At 31.5% G+C, this 22,711-nt stretch overlaps 1 protein-coding gene across 6 annotated transcripts in view; it reads left to right on the top strand.

Moving 5' to 3' along the window:
• MGAT4C (MGAT4 family member C) overlaps positions 1–10,093 on the top strand; it is a 1,099,619-nt gene extending 1,089,526 nt beyond the window's left edge. For all 6 annotated transcript variants that reach the window (XM_074270914.1, XM_074270915.1, XM_074270917.1 and 3 more), the window contains one exon: positions 4,736–10,093. In XM_074270914.1, the coding sequence (XP_074127015.1) occupies positions 4,736–5,892 (1,157 nt within the window). In that variant the 3' untranslated portion in view covers positions 5,893–10,093. The remainder of the gene's footprint in view (positions 1–4,735) is intronic.
• The last annotated feature ends 12,618 nt before the right edge of the window (positions 10,094–22,711 follow it).

Below are 22,711 nucleotides of genomic sequence, written 5' to 3'. Positions count from 1 at the left end.
CATGGGTATATTTTTTCTTCTTTATGAAATATTGGAGACTTTATTTTCTATTCTTTCTGTGCAATGTCAATTCTACATAGCATCTGATTGAGAATTTCCTTCTCTCTCATTCCATTTTCAATTTAAAGACTTCTGAATGTGATCGAGTATTAGAGTGAACATTTTCTTACTATTTCTTTTCAGCTTTGATTCCCAACCAAAAAGTCAATATCCCAGAAGAACAAATCTTGTTCTTTAACATCTTCTTAGTCCTTTACATTATTCTTTTCCCCTCATATCTACTACTACTACTTTTAATACTAATTGACATTTTTCTAACACTTGAATTACAAAGCACTTTCCATACATCATTTCATTTGATCCTCACAATAACTCTGAAAGGGGCATTTTATATATATTATTATCCTCATTTCACAGTGAGAAACTGGAATTAAAGCATATTGAATTATTCATTGACCTAGGGCAAAAGCTAGGATTGTGGGTAGTGTCAAACCCAGATCCTCTATCACTGAATCCACCATACCATACTGACTCAGTTCAGTTCAGTAATCATCAATTAAGCACCTAATATTTTCAAAATATGTGCTGATTTCTGAGGAAACCAACCCTCAAGGAGATTACATTCTCATGGTATGTATAAAGAAAAAGAAATACCAAAAACATCAAAGGAATTTGTCCCAATGAGTTTATGGGATGACAAAAGTAGTACTTATTTATAACTATGAATTAGAAAATATATTGAAATGAGCCTTAAAAGATATCAGGGATCTCAAGAAATAGAAGCAAGGTAAAAGAGCTTTTCAGGAATAAAGAATAATTGACATGAAAACAGTGAGATTACAAGATTCCTTGTGTGTCAAGGAAATCCATTTGACTAGAATGTAGAATTGGTAAGAGAATAAAGGAAAATTCAACTAGAAAAACAAAGTGATGACCAAAACAGAGAATTTTATATACTATCCTAATGAAAATAGAAGGTCACTGAAGCTCCATGAATTCTTGAAGGTAATAATCATATCTGTACTGGTCCATAAATGAAGACTGGGAAGACTAGAGGTGAGAAGAAAAATCATGAAGCTATTGTGATAGTCTAGGCAAAAAAATAAATAATTAAGATTAAAGAGAAAGTAATCAGAAGTGGTCAGAAGGATCTAGTAGATATAAAACAAATTTTGGATATAGAATTTACAAGTATTGGCAGCTAATTGGATATAAAGAGTAGGAGGGAAGAGTTAAGTATAAGTATTGTTAACTACCTGGATAGTAGTATCCTCAAGGGAAATGGGGAAATTAGGAAGAATCTTTGACTTAAAGGATATAAAATTAGTTCCATTTGGGACATATTAAATCTAATGTTTCTAGAGAATATCTTGGTGGGGACCTATAGTTGTTAAATCAGAACCGGAGTTTAAGAGCGCTCTATAAAGGAATGCATGGTCATCTCCACAGAGATCACAATTAACCTCAATCCATAGTATCAAGAAGACTATAGAAAGAGAAAATAAGAGGACTCTTTGATATACCCATAAAGGGTGGGGTTTGTGGCACACAGATGATATTCTGGCACAGGAAATCAAGAAAGAATAATCAGCAAGTAGCAGGAGAACGAAAAGAACATATTGTCTCATAAATTCAGGGAGAAGAGAGTATCTGAAAGAATGCTTAAATTGGTATCATCAATAGCAAACAATTAAAAGTAATAGAAAAGTGCCACTCTGGCAATAATTGATTAAGCTTTTTCAGAACTCAATCTTTTAAGAGATCTTTTCCAGGTCCCATTCCACAGATTCATACATACATTTTTATCATTTTTCTCCAACATAAATCTTTTTTTTCCCAACATAAATCTTTAAAAGTAGATAATAATTCTCTAGATAATAATAGATATAATAATAGATAATAAACTTTGAAAGAAAAAAGGAAGCTGTCTGTTATGTTTTAGGTACATACCCCAAGAAGAAAGCTTTGCTTCTCACTGTCCATGTCTAGGAGCATCCATTCTCCATCCAAAAGAGGGAGTTGATGAATCCTTAATAGATTATTAACAAATTACTGTTTATTTATTTTCCCCACAATGAGTAATCTTTGTTTTCTTGATCTCTCTCATCTTCCACATCCATTTAGTTGCCAAAAAAGGTTTGATTCTTTTCTTTTGACTCACCTAAATAGATCTTCTTACCAATTTCACTTCTAAAACTCCAGTTCAGTCACTCATCATCCTTCTGCTGTCTTTGTTTCTTATAGCTTCCTAACTAGTACCTCCTATTTTCAGTATTTTCCTGCTCTGAATGACCTTTCATTTTATCACCAATATATTTCTATTATACACGTTTAATCCTATTATTCTTCTGTTCATGAGATTAATTACTTCACACTATCTCACATATAAAATACAAACCAGTCATTAAATACAGACATCTTTCTAGCCATAGTTCATGATATTCTTCATACAATCTCATGGTCCACTCAAATTGAAATGCTAACCATTCAGCAATCATGCCTTGCCCATTTCTGCCATTGTGTATCTCCATGACTAGCATGGAGGTTTTCCACAAGTTCAATTATTTGAAATGCTTCTTTCCCTTTAAGTCCCTGTTTAGATATCATTTTATTACCATTCATCTTCAATCTCTCCCATTAGAATTGATCCATCAGAGAATAACTCACTTTCATGAGATCGCTTTTTTTGTATTTTTTAATATTTAATTTACATTATAACTATATGTATAAAATATTCAGGCTTACACTAGAATATGAAAGAATAACCTATTGTTTAACCTCAAACAGCTAGTTTGAGTGGAGTTTAATTGAATTAATGTCTGTAAACAAGCCTCATACCAATTATATTGCTTTGGTCATTAAATAATTATTCTTCCTTTCTTTTATCTTTTCACAACTATTTCTGAAGTATTGGTTTTGTTTTTTCAACTGGATTCTTTAGCATAACTTCTTCCCCCTTTGACCTTCTTCTTGGACTATGTTTTCCATCATGTTAAGGGATACTTCATATATTCTGATAATGTCTAGAGAATTAAAATATTCTTCCAATATCATTTTTATCTTCTTTCAATGTTACTAATACATATTGAGTATACACATAGTAGCTGACTTATTGGAAAGAAATATAAATAGCAAGTTCCCTGAAAGAAAGCAAAATAACTGGGCTTTTACTTTTCTTATTTTCTGAATCTGATATTAACTGTTTTTAACTCCCCTTGGTATCTCCTAGAACTTCTACTTTCCCATGGACTTCAATTTAATAGCCAATTACTGACAAACAAAAACAAAAAACAACAACAACAACAAAAAACAGAAAAAACAAAAAAACACATAAAACCATCATTTGCCAATAAATGTGTTCTGCCATGCATGGGCTTCTGTCCCAGATAACTTGCCAACCTGACCTTTAGAGTTGGCTATAAGAATTTTGTTCCAAACAACTTCATATTTTTTTCACTGAGAGATCACTAATTAGAAGATACTTCCTAGTAAAAATAGTATCCATTATTCTTAGTATGTTTTCTTTTGTTTTCTTTTATTCTTTTCCTGGAGAATTCTGAATTTCCTCACTGCTTCCCCTTTTTTTTTGACCATCAACTTCCTTATCTTTTTTCCATCCAACCTGAGGATTATCAGCTTCTCTGCATTATTAACTTCTAGTGAGATTATATTATTTACCAGTTGTCATCATTAAATATATTCATGTTTTCAACTCTACATCAAGAGTTTTTAATTTCTTGTTTGCATCATAAAACCCCTGGTCAATCTGGTGAAGTCTATGGGTCACTTTTTTAGAATAAAGTTTCTTTTTTATAATTACAATTCAAGGAAATATTTAAATTTCAAGTAGAAGGTAATAAAAAATAAAGATGTATATGTGTTGTTTGCTTTCTTTTCCATCCAATTTAATAGGCTGCCCCTCACTCCCAAAATCTATCCCAAGACTGCTCTGGATTAAGTGTCCATGTTCTAGATTGTGTCTGATATTTTAAAACAAGATGTTTCATTGCAGGAAAATAAAATATAACTGTTTCATAATAGATGGCACAATAATGTCAATATCATGGAACCACATGCTAAACATTTTCGTAGGAGTGAAAATTTTCAACAATACAATGTACTTCAAAGAATTTTTGACTTGAATAAAAGAAACTGAATTTATTTTGCATGAAAATCAAGCAGAGTTTATATTAGCAGGAAGTGTTGAAAAAAGAATTTAACACAAATGAAAAATGCCATGTAAGTGTTCTAAGAACAATTTTTTAACAAAAAAAAACTTTAAAATAATCAATCACAAAATAATTTTAAATGATTCTTCTTTAATTTCTATTTGCATAAATTGAGGATAGTTTGTCAGCCATAACTTTGAATGACTCTCTTTTCCATTTTTAATATTTTAAAATTATCTAAATAGTTATCTATTTTCTAATAGGCTTAGATTAGAAATTTTAAGCTGTAGAACATTTACACCTTATTTTATTTTATAAACAAATATTTAAAATAACAGTGCACATATTAGTATGCTTGTAATATATTTTCCCACAAAAAAAGAATCAATTACACATAAATCATAATAGCTTTTTTATATATGGCTTAATAATTTAATCACAAAATGTCCTATATTTCATCATTTACTAAGCTTACTTGTAACAATAGCAGCCCTGAGGGCCAGCCTTGATGGTTATATGTTTTTCAAAGCATCTAATTCATCTTCCTTCTGAATTCTTTTGCCCAGAGTACCTGACAGTTGGACTTTCATCAGTCAAAAGAAAAAAAGGAAACTATTTGCTTGAAACAATCAAGTCTATATTTGAACAATCCAGTTATGAAGAATTGAAAGAAATTGCAGTAGTGGTTCACCTAGCAGATTTTGATTTACCTTGGTGTGACAGTATGGTACGAGATATTACACAGAAATTTGCTCACCACATTATTGCTGGACGTTTAATGGTCATACATGCTCCTGAGGAATATTACCCAATCCTGGATGGCCTTAAAAGAAATTATAATGATCCAAATGACCGAGTCAAGTTTCGATCCAAGCAGAATGTGGATTACGCTTTCCTTCTTAATTTTTGTGCCAATATTTCAGATTATTATGTAATGTTAGAAGATGATGTTCGATGTTCAAAAAATTTCTTGTCTGCCATTAAGAAAGTGATTACATCGCGAGAAGGCTCTTACTGGGTGACTCTGGAATTTTCCAAGCTGGGCTACATAGGAAAACTCTACCACTCCCATGATCTCCCACGACTGGCACATTTTTTGTTAATGTTTTACCAGGAAATGCCTTGCGATTGGCTACTGATTCATTTCCGGAGTCTCTTGGCTCAAAAGGATGTTATGCGTTTTAAACCTTCTCTGTTCCAACATATAGGTTATTATTCCTCATACAAAGGAGCAGAGAACAAATTAAAAGATGATGACTTTGAAGAGGATTCTTTTGACATCCCTGACAATCCACCTGCAGAACTATATACAAATATGAATGTATTTGAAAATTATGATGCAAGCAAAGCATATAGCAGTGTTGATGAGTATTTTTGGTCCAAGGCACCTGCAGTAGGAGATTATTTTGTAATTGTATTTGAGAAACCCATTAATATCAGCAAAATTAAAGTGAGTACTGGAACAGAAGATCGACAGAATGACATTTTGCATCATGGAGCTCTGGAAGTTGGGGAAAACATAGGATGGAGCAAAAAGGGAAAACAATGTGCCACTTACTTGAGACTAGGGGAATTCCAAAATGGAAACTTTGAAATGGCAGATGTGAAGCACAAAATTCCATTTGATATTCACTGTATAAGAATACTTGCCACTAGAACACAAAAGGAATGGCTGATCATCAGGAGTGTTAGTATTTGGACTTTTCAGCCAGTAAATCAATGACTCTATATTCCTGAACCAGGTCTTCTTTTTTAATAGGCGAGTGCTATTGTCAATTGGGTAGCACCAGGTACTCTTCCCCACAGATGACTTAACTTTATTAAAAATGAAAATCTGGGACATTGAAAAATAAATAAAAGCAATTTATTTTTTACTAGTTCAGCCAGGCAATATATAAACATTAGTTTGTTGGTATGTTTTGAATTTTATAGTAAAAAAAAAAAAAAGTTTTCATCCATGTCTTTGAATTCCTCAAATGCCTCTTTGTTGTTATCCTTGGCTTTTCAAGAGAAGACAATGCTTGATAAGAAAGATCCTCATCCAAATTGGTAGTTTTGATTAAACATTGTCAAATAATTTGACTTCATTATATCTGTGTATTAAAGTTGATGAAAGTTGATACTTTTATGCCATAGTTAATGTTGCTTTCATTTTAAATACAGTTTTAATAATATAATCTTATTAGTGTATTGCCAGTTGTATTTGAATGCCAAAAGAAATGATGTGGATTAATATGACATATTTGAAATGTGAAGACTGACATGCTGATTTAGTTGGACAATGATTATTGAAAAATAATGGTTGACAGTGTGTTTGATTCTGTATTAGAACGTGGGTCCAGTTTGTTTATCAAATGTTAGATGTTAAACATTGCTGTCAAGAAGAATGTTGGAAGTAGTTTGAATGATAATTTTATTTCCCTGGGGAACTTAAGTTCCTAGGTGTCTCAAATATATCCCTCATCAATCATATCTGAAATGAACAATGCCACTAAGAAGCAAGTCTTTATAGAAGAGTTCCAATGGGGTTTGGAAAAACCCTTCCCAATGACTTGTATTAATGGAAAAAATAATTTTCATGACACTCTTTTTTTTTAAAAAAAGTTATAATATTGACACATAATAAGCCTCTAAACAGTGCCAATAAAAGAGCTCAGGACTTGGAGTCAGGAAGAATTGAATTTATATTCTATTCCAGAAACTTACTAACTGTGTGATCTCTGGAAAATTATTTAATTCTCTAAGCCTCAGTTTCCTCCTCCATAAAATAGGAAAATAGTAGCACCTACCTCACAGAGTTGTTATTAGGATCAAATAATTTAATATCTGTAAAATGCTTTGTAATACATAAAGTGCTATGTAAGTGCTGGTTGTCATTATTATTATTAATTATATTATTATATTCTAGTTGATTATCAACAAGACTAGGTTTTAGAGATGGGATGAAACTTAGAAATTCTTATAATGCATCTTCTTATTTTATAAAGAAGAAAACTGAGGGCCAAAGATATTGAACATATCACCCAGAGCAACTCAGCCAGTTATAGTAATGTCAAAACTAGAAAGTGTCAGAACTAGAAATCAGACCCCCTGATTTTCATTCTAGTACTTTTTCTATAGTAATACAATGATCTTTCTCCTCCTCCTCCAACCCAGTCCCAACACTTCTTGACTGGATTTCATTTTCCTAATGTCCAGGTTACACAAGCAAAGCCTATGAATTCTTCCTTGACACTCAAGGGCCAGTTAAAGTATTATTGTTCTAATTATACCACCAATACCAGCTCAACATGAATAGCTTAAGAAGCCTCCCTAAAATTGCTATCAGAAAATAGTTTCAAAAGCATCTTCATGGTGTTGTTATTGTTGCTGTTCAATTGTTTTAGTCATATCCAACTCTTTGTGATTTTCTTGACAAAGACACTGGAGTGGTTTGCCATTTCCTTCTTCCACTTATTTTACAGTTGAGCAAACTGAGACAAACAGAACTTGCTCGGGATCACACAGCTAATAAGTGTCTGATTTGAACTCAAGAAAATGAGTCTTCCTGACTTCAGACCTGCCACCCTAACCACTGCCACCAAGCTGCCACCTACTTTTGAAAAAACAAGATATGAGAACACTCTTCTCCCATCAAGACGTCAGTTGTTCATGATGTCCTGTTTTGTTTTAATTTGCTTTTGACAATTTTTGATATGCCTCTAAGTCTGTAATCCTTTGATCAATTATCTCAGAGTATAAGTTGTAGGGAAGCTACATACTTACATTGTAAGAAGAATCAGAAAACTGATTAAATAATTAAGCGATTAAATGAAAAGTCTGGTTAAAACTGAACCAAACAAAATCATATCAGTGTTGTCAATCTTTGATTTATGTTCATTATTTCTTATGTACTGTAATATTTCATTACATTTAGGTACCACAATTTATTTAAACATTCCTCCCCAATTGATAGGCCTCTTTTCCCCCAAACCTTGGCTACTACAAAAAGTGATTAAGTTAATATTTTGATTACATAATGATTTTTGTGTCTTTTATCTATTTGAAGCATACATTCAGTAATGAGGTCTCTGAGAGACTGAGAGAGACATTGAGACACAAAGACAGAAAAAAAGAGAGAGACAGACAGATATTGTAGTCACTTTTTAAAAACATAATCCCATATTATTTTCTAGAATGATTGGGCCAATTCCAGCCATTTTTAATTTTAAACAATCAAATTGGTAAACATTTATAATTTTCTAAGACCTTTCATATAATATTAGCTCATTGGATTTTCATAGTAACTCTAGAAAATAAATAAAAGATGGCTTATTCTCAATTTTTAAAATTTTAATTTTAAAAATGGAGGTTTAGGGACAAAAAGTGACTTCAAACATACTACTATATGACATAAAGGCTTGAACCTATATTTTCTTTACGCTAGGCCATTGTTCTTTATATTTTCCACAATATCAATATCTAAAAGATTAATAGCTGATCATTATTTGACTTCATCAAGTCACTTAACCACCGTGGGAATCAGTTTTCTCCTCTATAATAGTGGGACTGCTAAATTCTATTCAAGTTCTAGAGCTAATTTATGACTCTATTGCAAAAGTTACAGAAATTATGATGATCTATTGCAGGTATTGGCAAACTAGAAACTATAGGCTAAATCTAGCCCAAAGTCTGTTTTAATGCAGAACTGTGAACTAAGAATATTTTTTTTACTTTTAAATATGATAAAACTTTATTTTAAAATGTATCCACAAGTTATAAATAGTTTTTACTTTTAAATAAAGTTTATTGTATTTAGAAATTCAAAAAAGAATTTTAAAAATATTAACTTATAAATGAAAAAAAAAAAAGTGGCATGGGGGCTGTGGACAGAATTTGTCCCTCAGGAATAGCTTGCCAAACCCTGCTCTTGAGCTCACACACTAAGTGGTTATAAAGGGTATTCACCAAGTGCTAGAATATCATATTTATACTTAAGTACGACTCACCCTGAAGATATTCACCCATTTTGTTTACAATAATGAAAGACTACAAATAAGTTGTGATCTGCACCATTTGAAGGGAGTGCCTGAATGACAAGATCACAAATCTATCAAGAATCTTGATAATAAAGGCTGGTATTTATATAGAACCTATATGCTGCAATGGGCTTTTTTCATAATTACAACATTATTTGTATTTTATAGAATATTAAAAAAAAAAACTCAGGTAAGGAATTTTCTCAGAATCCCAAAGCTAAATTATCACATAAGTAATAAGTATTAGAGATGGGATTTAATCCTGCATCTCATGTCTCCAATACTAATGTTTTATTTTTTGTTTTGTTTTCTTTTTTTTCCACTAGAATGTGCTCACCCTCACTGAACTTTTAAGGCAAAAACCCTCTTCATATTCTATTTTGTTTAAAAAAAAAAGTCTAGCAAGAAGTCCCTGAGTAAAATAATTGCACTCTAGAAATTCTTCCTCTCTTTATGTCTGAGAGTTGTCATAACAAGCCATGTGTCTCCCTCTCCATCCATCCTCTTAATGGTTTACATGTTGTCTTTCTCCCAGAAATCTCTTTGTACAAGTTTTAATACAGGCTATTTTACTTGACTATGACTATTTTCCAACATTATAACCTATGTTATCATTGTTCATTAGTATTTTACCATATTGGTTCCTGATTATTCTTTTTACCTGATTTTGATTATAAAATAAATTCCACAGAAGTTGCTTAGATACTCTGCACATACTCACTTGGAGTGAGGGATTTGGGGGTTCAAAATCCTTTATATGTGACTCTGGGTAAGTCACCTCTCAATGCCCAAGGGCAGTCCTTTTAGTGAAGATGGCAATCTACACTGCTAGAGGAAGCTCCTCATCAGAAAATGTTTATGATTACAAAATCAAAAATCTGGTCAAAACAAAACCAACACAACCAATCAATCATATGGCAGATTTGCTATATTCTAAAATGTTATTTACAATTATTTTTTGCAGTGTTAAATATAGATACACGATTCAATTCTTCTAGGAGGTAAAAGTAGCATTTGTGGAATTTTTGAAACTCGTAGATAATTTAAAAAATTCTTCTACTTCCAGTAACATTTAGTTTGGTCTGACGTAATATTTTGTCCCATTCTTGATTTCCTCCCTCTTTATTGGTGACTTTTAGAATAAACTATAACTTAAATGGAAGAATTTGGGTCCAGGTCCTGATGAATGATGGATGAAGGCAATCACCTTTATAATAAGGTTTGTGGTGGTATTTGGTACATAATCTATCTTTTAAAGGCTTATTCTCATTATGTAGCATTATAAAAATTCCATGAAATGGGCCAGGATGCATCTTTTGCATGTCTTCTTGTGTAGATTTGCAGAAAACAGAAGTATATGGTAGCTCCTTCAAGAATGACTGCCTCAAGGACTTTGAATAATGAATGCACTATGTGAATTGGATGTTTGCCAGTGGATATAAACTATGGTTAATGCCCTAGTTTCCATATATATCATATTTCTTCTTAAATTTGATAGCCCCATTATTGAGATAGATTTTTGAAGGAGTGGTAAAATGGAAACATCTCCATTTGAAGCTAAGAGGGAGATGTCACAATTTTATGTCATGGAATGTTCTTCTTTACAGGGATGAGATCATAAAACTATATTTGGATCCCATAGAATATTAGCAGTAGAAGAGACCCTAGAGATCATTCAACTGAACTCTCTGATTTTACAGATGAGGAAAATAAAGCCCAAAAGGACTAGAAATGAGAAATAGACTACAGGTTTGTTTACAAAAGCAGAAGATTTCCTGCTTTGGTCCCCAATAAAAGGGGAAAGTAGGAAGCAGAAGAAATTTGACTCAACTTTCCTTATGATTTCAATTAGATATATTAAAATAAATTATTTTCTTATATATAATTTTATTCTATCATTAGATGTTTATGTGGAAAGCAATTTGGAAATGAAAATATTTAATAGAAAAATATAATTGCTACTGGCATTTTTAATTTAAATGATAGGAAAAGATAATGATGGCAGGTTGGGATTTCAGAATATGGTGGATACTATAATTTTTAGCTTTTAACATCAATTTAAAATTGAGAAATATTTATGCTTAATACCTTTCTGCTATTAATGTTTAAGAATATGAGTATCCATCATTTTTGGACATCCCAATAAATATATTTCTTACAAGTACAATACAATAGGAAAACATTTTTAGCCACAATAATAGCTTCAGATAGATACCCCTCCCCTAACCTATGTCAATGCAAGCACTTTTGAATTTTCACAGAAAGTAATTCAATTTCTGCTATAGATTTGAGGGGGCGGTAACAATATGACATTGAAGAAAATGCTTCATTTAGAGCTATTTTCACCCTGTAACTACACCTACAATGCTAGGGAAATACGATCCTGACAGACTTTCTTGGGAAATCCATAGTTGAATTATAAGAAAAAATGTCAAGGGCAAAAATATTAAAATGGAGAAAAAGTTATTTTAAGATGTGTCTTAAAAAAACTGCAAGTACTTTTAGAGTACAATATATTATTTTCAGGGGGAAAGTCTGGAACAATTTTGGTTTTGATGTCACTCTAGTGTAAACATTCAAAGTGAAGTGAGGAACTAATAAAATTCATCAGATAATTCAATGAAAGCAAAAATGACTTGGATATCAAGATGGCAAAAGACAAAGAGACATTTTGATAGAGTTATCACAATAAACAGTTCAATTATATTTCTTATATCTTTGAATTGGCTTTTGACAGTTAAGCAAGAGGTTTTTAATGGAAAAATTTCACTCAGTAAGGGAGTAATAAATGTTTGAAGTTTACAGATAATACTGTTTCTAAATTCTAAAATGCCTTCAAGCTGCTTATTAATTTGTAAAATAGCATTGCTGCCTTGCATGACTATAGGGCAAGTACATTAAGACTATCTTTAGAGGTCACTTTTGTCTTTCCAGCCAATACAGGAATCACTTCTGTTGATCCCTGATTGGTAAATATCTACTCTTGTCTTAAATATTTTCAGGACAGACATCTATCTTATCATGTCAGAATCGTGTTATTTTGTTTTAGGGCAATCCACTGACAGAAAATGCTTTCTTTTATTGAGCAAAAATCAGGTTTCCTTGCATTGGGTCTTACTTGGTTCTCTAGAACTATAAGATATTTGGAAACTTATCATGACTCTCTTAAGATCTCATGAGATCATAGAATTGGAAACAACTTTAGAAACTAACTAGTACAACCAGCACATTTTACAAGTGAGAAAATTAAGGGCTAGATAGCTCAAATGAATGGGGGAAGAGAGGAATATGTGTTAAGTATATATGTATTGTGCAAAAAAATTTGCTTAATGTCATATGATTGATAAGTAACATAACCAGGATTTATAAATAGATAATTTGACTAAATAGTGTACTATACAATATTTATATATATATACATATATGTACTTTATATGTTCATGAATGTAAACGTGTATAATTATAAATACACATAACTATTCAAATTTATACAAATACATATAATTTACATATTTATTCAAATATAAGTACATATAAATAAATGTACAGATTTATATAAATATAAAACTCTATTCAACACTTCCTTTCCTCCCTCTTCTCCATGATAGTGCCTTCCAGACCCTCTATTATCCTGACCCCTCTTCATTGACCACACTCCACTTAATCAACATCTCCTTCAAATTTTGATTGAACTTAATACTGTCTAATGTATAACAGAATGGCACAATCTCCACCTGTTTCAGATATTTTTAGGTAATTAGTTTCAGATATGATTTCATCATATTAGGTGTTGCTGGAAAGGATGTTCCTATCAATGCAAATCAACAACTTTTCCATGACTTATAATCATATGATAGTTCCAAATACCTATTTTTGAGAAAATAATTGAATGAAAAAGTGCTATGTATTTTATATACTCATACAAATTGCATTCCCATGAATATATACACTCAGTAGTTAAGAGACAATGTTGCATAGAGATCTGGACACAAAAATCTACTTTCAAGTTTTATCTCTGACAAGGTATGGCCCTGGATATTCCTTATGTAGAAATTGCCTGGACAAATAAGTCCCATCTCTAGATTTACCTTTCCATCATGTTTTAAGAAAAAGTTAAATATTCCTCTTAAAAAAAAAAAAAAGCCAATTTGAAGAAAGCTGAATTCTCAGGTTTCTCTACTTTATAAATACTCTCTATCAAATCATCCTTGGACAGTGGACATTTATTAACTAATAGCAAAAAGTAAAACTTGGCATTTCATAGAATCATTTGTTGCTGCAAAGCTCTAGAAGAGACATCCAATAATCCCCACTTCCATCATTCCAGCAAAGATTTCCAACTTGTTAAAAATCTACCTATGGTTAATAGACCAATGCAAAAAATGATATTAAATAAACAAGGGAAATATATAAGGAAATAAAAATAAGAGTTATAAAAGATAGTTAAATAGAATTATGTTAATATAGTTCTCAGAAAGAATATATATCCTATGTTATATTGAAAGGGATAATAATTAGAATCAATTAATACAGGTTGAATTGATTTTCATGTTTTCTCTTTAATTGGCACTGTTAGTATTTTTGTCTACTCTTAAATGCCACTCCTTTCTGATACTGTTGGAATTATGGGTTTAATTCTAATTCAACTCAATTCAACAATCTTTTATTTGACTTCTCAGAAAATGCATGAGTTTAAGAAATTCAAATAATAGAAAGACAACATCCAACATCCAAACTCATACCTTGAGCTTGCCATAGAAAAATGGTTATTTGTTTTGCTTGCCTTTCAGAATTCTCCCAAAATACTTTACTTTCCAACCTTTTGTTTATTTGTATATGAATATCCTACTTAGCTCTGGTTTCTTTTCCAGGAGATATTTTTAATTCTTTGGTTTCTATTCCATTTCTTTTCCTTGTTTTCATCATTACTTTAGTAGGATATGTTGGGTTGGGCCATTAACAAATTCCTTTTTTTTTTTTCATTTGATTTCTTATAACCATGTAATAATCCTGTGCTTTTTTTTAATTTATTCTCGTTTGAAGGGTTTCCTTCCCCCAAACATTTGTTTTTTGATGTCATTCTAAAATTTTACTGCAATGTTTTTTGCTCACTTAAACTTGAAATTTCCTTTTATCTGGACTTTTGTGAATTTTCTTGCTCTAAACTATCTCTGAGCATTTTTTTTCCATGTCATTTCATTCTATTGTCTTCTTTTATGTTGTTGGGTTTTTTTTTTTTGTTTTTTTTTTTTTTGTTTTTGTTTTTTAGGGGGAGGGATGATTTTTCAAAGTTCTATTTCTTCATTCAGTATTCTAAGTTTGTTAAGTTCCTTTAATATTTTTAAAGAATGGCCTTTAAAAAAAAAAAACAGTTCCATCATTTTTATTTCTGTTTTCATTTCTAGGATATCATGGGCATTATTGATTGATAAATAAATGATAAGTAAAAAATTTGAGACATATCCAAAATTCCAAATCTGTTGTTTTCAAATATATATTGATCTAAGTTCTCTAGTCTCTAGTGAGACTTGGTGATATAATTGTTTTCTGTCCTTATTCCTTTCCTTTATGAAAACATAATGTTAATTTGTATCTACTCCCAATTGTGGCTGCCTAGTCTCTATTCTATTAAACTAGAAGGATTACATAAGATTTGAGTTAAAGGAGTGAGAGAGCAGGAAAGACTTTGTCTCTCAAACAAGTATCATACTTTATAAGTACTATTCTTCTAACCTTCACTATACATTTTTGTAAATAACTTTTCACCTGTTTTTAGTCTGATCCCAATGGACTGTGTTGGTTATAGTTCCCTTGGAGAATCTCTCTTATCCACCTGTAATTCATCTCTCAACTGTCTACCTGTTTCAACCTGTGCGTATTAAGTTCACCTCCACTTTTTGAAAGACTAGAATCTAGTAGGGTAGGGATGCCCAGAATGGGAAGAGGCTACTTTATCCTGGCTGACTACTAAAGAGTTAAATGCAAAGTCATTGAATAAAGTTGCTGAAATCCTAAGATTTACATAACCAAAGAGTTTGGAAGCATCAGGATTAATATTATTCTTGAGTTTTCTCCATTTGGGGCCTCTTTACTTATATTATTTGTTTTGGTGAAGGATGATTTTTCCCTAGAATTTCTCTCTCTCTTCTAAACTCTCCCTTCAAAATCCTTTATTTAAGCATACTATGTTCCAGGAGATGCATTAAGTACTGGGGATTCAAAGAGAAAAAAAATAACTTGTGCCCTGAAGAAGTATTTCTATTGGAGAAAGAGCAAAAGATAAACAGATGAGATCTGCAGAGGACCTGTGATACAAGATTGCTTTTGCCTTCCCCCTTCCCCTTACAATCCAGATGAGGAAAATGTCATCAGACCTGGCATATCATGGGTATTATTGTTTGATAATTAATTAATGGGTAAAAAAGACTGAGGAGAAAACTCTTAAAAACATAGGTATTAGAGAAATCTTTTTCAGGAATCTACTGAGTAAGATATATAAATAAGCCTTTGGCAGGTCACTGTGATTAAAATTGCCTAATAGCTAATCTGCATCCCTAATCTAACAAACATTGTAAAGTCCAGATAAGATAATAGGATGGTTTAAAGCAAAACATTACTACTAGGGAGAAAAACAAAACAAAATTTGAATGCTTAATTTTTGTCCTTTACTTAACACTGAATGAAATTTAGGAATCAGGAAAACTTATTCCTCCCTCCTTTCACTTCTTACTTAGATTAGCTCTTAGGAAGCATCTTACCCCCTGCAAGTTAGTCCTGCATGACTGCAGCAAAATTGAAATCATCTTGTGAATATTTTACTAATAATGAAATTTATTGTCTAATGCACACAGGAGAAAGGTGGAAGAAGCCTTGAACTCTCTAAATCTCAACTGATGGTATATTCAAGGCATCTGACACAATTGGTTTCAAAAGGGCAAACTGTTCCCAGAAATGCAAAAGAAATAAACTGGTAGTTTTTGCAGGATCATAAAGTTTGTTAAATGGAAATGCTGCTTTGGCTTTTGCAGAACTCTAACCTCAGCAGATGTACACAGTTGCAATAAATGGACTAACACAGGAACTTTCCAACTGAAATAAAGCCTTGGAAGAGAAGGCAATCAGTTCTAAATGCTATTTGCAAACAAATGTTATTTCTCTTTCATCATCCAGCAGCAGCTGGGTTTACTATGATACAGTGGCAGATGTGAGTCAGGGAGAACTGGGTGTGAGTCCCAATCCTATTCTGATGCTTACTAGCTGTATGTCCATGGGCAAAACATTTAATCTCTCTGAGCCTCAGTTTCTTCAACTGTGAAAGAGGAGCAAAAATCTCCCTTAATCTTTGTGATAGTCAATCATTACATGTGCTCCCCAAAATTAAAAAAAAAAACAAAACTTTAGTTTTTGTCAATTTTATGAGACTTTTAAGTCTCTAATATAATGAACATTTCTTTTTATCTAATAATAGAAAACATTCCAAAGAGTACTGCTTCTGCCTCAGGAGTCAGAGGCCCTGGCTTCAAATCTTACTTCTTATATCTGTAGCCTGAGTCTCCTGGTATGAATCATAAGCTCTGGGTTTCTTCATCTGTAAAATAATGGGGGATTGACTAGAAATCCTTTGCAGTCGTTTCCAGATCTAAATGTATGCCCCTCCCTCCTGAAAATAGCTGATTTTTTTTTTTTACAATACTTAGTATATTTTATCTCATTTGATCCTCATACAACACAGTGAAATATGTGGCATATGTATTATTATGTCTATTAGATGAGTGAAGAAATTTAAGATTGAAGCATTTGTTTTATTCTTTTATCTCCAAAACCTAACACAGTAATTTGCATATAATAACTACTGACCAAATCAGTTTTAGATTGGACTTGTTCAAGTTTATGCATCTAGTAAGTAGCAAAGTAGGAAACCAAAGCCCTATCAGCTTAAGTACAATTTCCATTACAGCACAATGTTTCAGATGAAATTAGATTGTACATTATTGAGTGAACTAGGATAAAATGAAGTTGGTATTCACTCTATTAAAAAACTATCTAAATGCAATCATTAGTTTAAGAGTGTTTTTAAAAATGACCTCTTCTATCCCTTTATTTATAATAACTTGAAGTTTTACTTATAATCTCTCCTAAATTCTCAGCCAAAATGGACTCTTTTTTTCTATGTCAGTCTTCTGAGACAAAATGGCAAAAATTGAATCATTCTAGAACAAACATGCTTAGTTCCTTTAATCAAACATTATAAGGTAGGGATTTAAATCCATATTCATTTATAAAAAATTAATTTAACCTGAGTCATCGTAGAAATCTGTTACTATTTTGTTCATTTGTTTCAGTGGTACCCAACTCTTTGTCAACCTTTTGAAATTTTCTTGACAAAGACACTGAAGTGGTTTGTTATTTCATTCTTCATTTCATTTTGCAGATGAGGAAACTGAAGTAGATAGGGTTAAATTACTTGCCCAGTCACACAGGTAGTAAACATCTGAGGCTAGTTTTGAACTCAGGAAGAGGAGTCTTCATAATTTCAAGCACAGTGCTCCCCCTAGCTACCCCAAATAAATTTGTAAGAGTTCTTTTTTATGCAAATATGGGAGGAAAGAAGGGAATAAGCATTTACAAAACAACTAAATTGTGCCAGGCTCAGTGATAAATGCTTTACAAGTATTTTTTTTTTCATTTGATCATCACATTTTTTTTAAAGGCCATTCTTTAAAAATATTAAAGGAACTTAACAAACTTAGAATACTGAATGAAGAAATAGAACTTTGAAAAATCATCTCTCCCCCCCCCAAAAAAAAAAACAACATAAAAGAAAACAATAGTATGAAATGACATGGAAAAAAAAAATGCTCAGAGATAGTTTAGAGCAAGAAAATTCACAAAAGTCCAGATAAAAGGAAATTTCAAGTTTAAGTGAGCAAAAAACATTGCAGTAAAATTTTAGAATGACATCAAAGAACAAATGTTTGAGGGAAGGAAACCCTTCAAACGAGAATAAGTTTAAAAAAAAAAAAAAGCACAGGATTATTACATGGTTATAAGAAATCAAATGAAAAAATGGATTGCCCAGAGTCATACAGCTACTATTGGAGGTCAAAATTTGAACTCAAATTTTCCTGAATCCAGACAAAGCTCTCTATCCAATGTACTACTATTCTTTTGTCTCTGATTCTGTCTCTCTCTTTCGATCTCTCCATCTTTCTATATAAGTATGTTTGTTTGCGTGCATACAAATATGTACATACAGAGACACACATATGTATGTATACTTGATATGAGTCCTCAAAAACCAACTCAATGAAAATCTGCAGCAACCCATTTAATGGCTTAAGTAATTGGGAAAAAAAAAAAAAAACAAAGCAAAACAAAACAAAAAAAAATTATTAACCCAGTCATTCTAATCAGTTTAATTCTATAGTTATCAAAAGTATGTCTTTGAAAAATAAGTTATGATTCCCTAAAACTTAGAAAATAGTTAAAAGGTGAAAAAATAAGTAAAATACTTTATTGGCTTATGCAATAATACATAATAATTTTAACTGATTAAAAAAATGTTGATAGTTTGACTATAGTACTAAACCAAATTAATTTTCTGGTAAATTCACTCAAAATATTTAGACCAAAAATCAGCTTGATTTTTTTTTCTACATTGAGAAAGAAAATGAATAAACATTTTGCTTTTGACGTAGAGACATTCTCAGTTGATGGGCTATGATAGTAAAAACAGCTGAATTATTTATATAGAACCATCACATTTAAGGTTTTCTCTCTAAGAATATAGCACTTTTACTAGAGAATGCCTAGGGAGAGGAGAACCAACTTAGACTGCCATCAGATAATTATTGTTTTCTATAAGTCATGGTGGGAATAATTGACTACCATATATTATCATCGATTTCTTCTTCATTCAGCAAACAAGCATTTAATTTTTCCTGTGCTCATCCAGAGGGAGTTACAAGGTTAAATAAAACATGGTCAGTCAGTCATTCAACTTGTATTAAGTGCCTGTGACATAGCAAGCACTATGCTGATTACTAGGGATATAGAAAAAGGCAAAATTTTTTTAAAAAATTGTTTCATTCTCTCAAAAAACTCACATTCAGTGTATTCACAGGAGTTTTGAAATATACATAATTAATAATAATAATTCAAATTATAAAACTCCTTATGATCCCAGCTACCAATATATTATAGTAGAGAATTTATTAGCATTCCTGGGCATTGGCTGAGCATTAGCATCATCTCTAAAATAAAAGAATTAGAGTAGGTAACTTCTGAACTCTTCTAGCTTTAAAACTAGATTCTCTGATAAATGCATGAAAGAAGTAATAAGTAATAAGATATCAAAAAAGTGGAAGAAGATAACTATCTTTTTTCTCCCCACTTAATATTTTATTTTTTCTAATATCATATAAGCATTTTTCAACATTTACTTTGACAAGATTTTGATTTCTATTTTTTCTCCTTTATTTCCTCCCTCCTCTTTCCCCAAGACAGCAAACAATCTGATATGTTATATAATCACATTAAACTTATTTTCGCATTCGTTATGCTGTGAAAGAATTAGAACAAAAAAGAAAAACCATGACAAAGAAAAAAAGCAAAGATTTTATATTTTATTCTGCATTCAGACTTCATAAATCTTTCTCTGAAAGTAGATAGAATTTTCTGTCAAAAAGATGACTTTCAATCCTGGAGACCAAAAGAGTTTTTATTGGAGGTGGCACATGAGCTGGTCTTTGAAGGGTGCTACCAGATACAAACTATGAAGAAGGAATTCTAGAAATAGAGAACAAATTAACAGTTAGTTTACAGAAGTCAAAAACTAAAAGATAGATTAGAGGTTAGAAAAATGAGTCATTTCTCTGATTTGAGAATGCCTATGATGTATGAAGTAAGGCTGGAGAAATGATGAGAATCAATTTGTAAAGAGACTTAAATATCATATTCATTTATTTTTCTAATTCTCTATGTGGAATATATGCAGTTAGGTAGTGCAGTAGTTCAAGAACCAAACTGAAAGTCAGGAAAACCCTTCCTGAATTTCAATCAGAAAAACTCTTCCTGAATTTAAATCTGACCTCAGACAAGTGTCTGAGGTGACCCTAGACAAGTCACTTAATCCTGTGACATTTGTCTCCGTTTCTTCATCTGTAAAATGAGTAGAAGGAATTTGCAAACTACTCCATTATCTTTGCCAAGAAAACTGCAAATGGGATCACAAAGAGTTGAACATGACTGAAACAACTCAACCACAAAGATTATATGAAGAAAATTCAGTAAGGGGTTTACTAAATGCATTCCTTTTTAATGTTATTGTGGCCTGACAAAGCTTCTACAGTAACCAGAAACATCTTGCTTTAGAACCCAGTGGAGGGTTTTAAAGCATCTTTAAATCAAACTAATTACATGTTACTCATGCTACTTCTTATTGAACAATTAGGAAGTGATTTCACTGTAACAAATATACTCCTAGGTCTGGCTGATTTTCATTTAGAAATGTTTTAGCAGCCTTCAAACAGTGAATGCTTCTAAGAGACCTGAATCATGCAAGGATCACACAAACAAATTTAATCAAATGAGTTACAAGATACAAATAAGATAAAACAGTGACACGGATTGTTGCTAGAATTAATGTAAAATGGCACATTGCAGAATTTGGCACGCAACCATGTGAAAACTACATGAAAGTTCTATTGATGACAACAGTAATTACACATACCTACCTAATCTCATTAAAAAAAAAAAATGAACAGTGAATCATTTGGATTTTTACCATATGTCAACTTCTTCTGTTAAAAACTAGTACAGTGTAAATTTAGTTTGGTGAGAAAATGTTATAAAATATATGTGAAGTTTCTTTCAATATTTAAAAATGTGCTCTGTGTATGTATATATATATATATGTGTGTGTGTGTGTGTATGTATATATATATATATACACACACACATACATATATATACAAATTATTCATTCTGTTAGATTTTTAAAATAAAAATTATTAAACTTAAAATTTAATTAATCTACCCATAATACTTTAAATTTATTATGTTAAAAAACTAAATGGGGAGAATCCAATGAAAATATTTACCACAGCATAATGTGATAATGGTGGGTTGTACAGTGGCTCAATTGGTTGAGTTAAATACACAGTTTTATCTCATGTTGAAATATGTTTTTTTATTGATGCCTTATGGTTTTATATCACAGCCATTTCCAGGTGTCCCTGAGACCAATCATTGCTGCTAAAACCTCCCATGTAGCAAAATAATAATAATCATTTTTTAAATGAATTGATACAGTGATTTTTTTCAGACAGTGGAGACATTCATAAGTTCAGAGTTGGAAGGGAAATAAAAGCAATTGAATACAACCCGTCCCTTTTAAGATGACAAAAACAAAGTATAGAGTGGATATGTGACTTGGCAAAGATAACATAATCATCTGGATCAAAGTCCTACTTCTATACGTGACACTGGATAAATCATTTGGCTGCTCACTTCCCCCAGGCAACTCTCTGACTTTAAATAATCAGATTTCTTTTGGTAGAGGAGGGATCTCAAAAAAAAAAAGGCATCACTTACCCTAGAGCAACCAGAATTCCACTGACCCTAAAGACAAAACACAATTGTCAGGTTTCTTTGCATATGTGGACTTAATAGTAGCTACCATAAGTTGTATTAGTATAAACTTCTAGATTACAACATAGTTGTTTTCATTTGTTTTAATATGTCCTCAATCAGTAAAACTGTAGTTATGATTAGGTTTTGTTTGTTTGTTTTCTTCTTCCATATGACTCATGGAATAGTTTTTCTGCTTCTCTTTCCACTCTCCAAAAAATCAGAGGGGTCCCCATGCTTTTGGAAAATCCCAAAGAACAAAACCTTGGAATTATCAATAGATATATCAGAAAGTGATCACAGGGTTATCTATTTAGAAGAAAACTCATAGACTATGAAGCCCAAAAATCTCATTTTATACATGGGGAAAGTGAGACCCAAGTGAGTGTGAAGTGACTTACTTAAAGCTATGCAGGTAAAAAGTGACATGTTCTAATCCAACTCTTGCTACACATAAAGTAAGGCACTGATTCAATACAGATATAGTATATTTATCAATATAGAAATATAATTTTATTTCTCAAAATAAAGTCATAAAGTTTATATTTTGCAAAAGGAACCACTGTACAATCATTTACACATATTCTATGGTACCTGCTTTGGCCTTTTGTTAAATATACATCGAGTGAGATACATATTTATTTTTATATTCAGTGTCTTTGACTTAAGATAATATTACTGATATTCTTACATGACCTACCATTTCCCTATCATATCATCAAGATATTCCCACTTATCCATATATGTGTGATTATTTAAATCATGAGTATTTTAAGGCATATTTTATTTCAAGGTATGTCTATAGAAAATGAAGAATTAAGAATTGATCATTCCAATTAGTAATATTTTTTTCTCCTTGAAACACCTATATACTATTTAAGATTTTGTAGTTTA

Source organism: Sminthopsis crassicaudata, chromosome 5 (assembly GCF_048593235.1).
Source record: "Sminthopsis crassicaudata isolate SCR6 chromosome 5, ASM4859323v1, whole genome shotgun sequence".
Classification (NCBI taxonomy): domain Eukaryota; kingdom Metazoa; phylum Chordata; class Mammalia; order Dasyuromorphia; family Dasyuridae; genus Sminthopsis; species Sminthopsis crassicaudata.
Note: the sequence above shows the minus strand (reverse complement) of the source record. Positions and strands in the feature narration are given on the sequence as shown.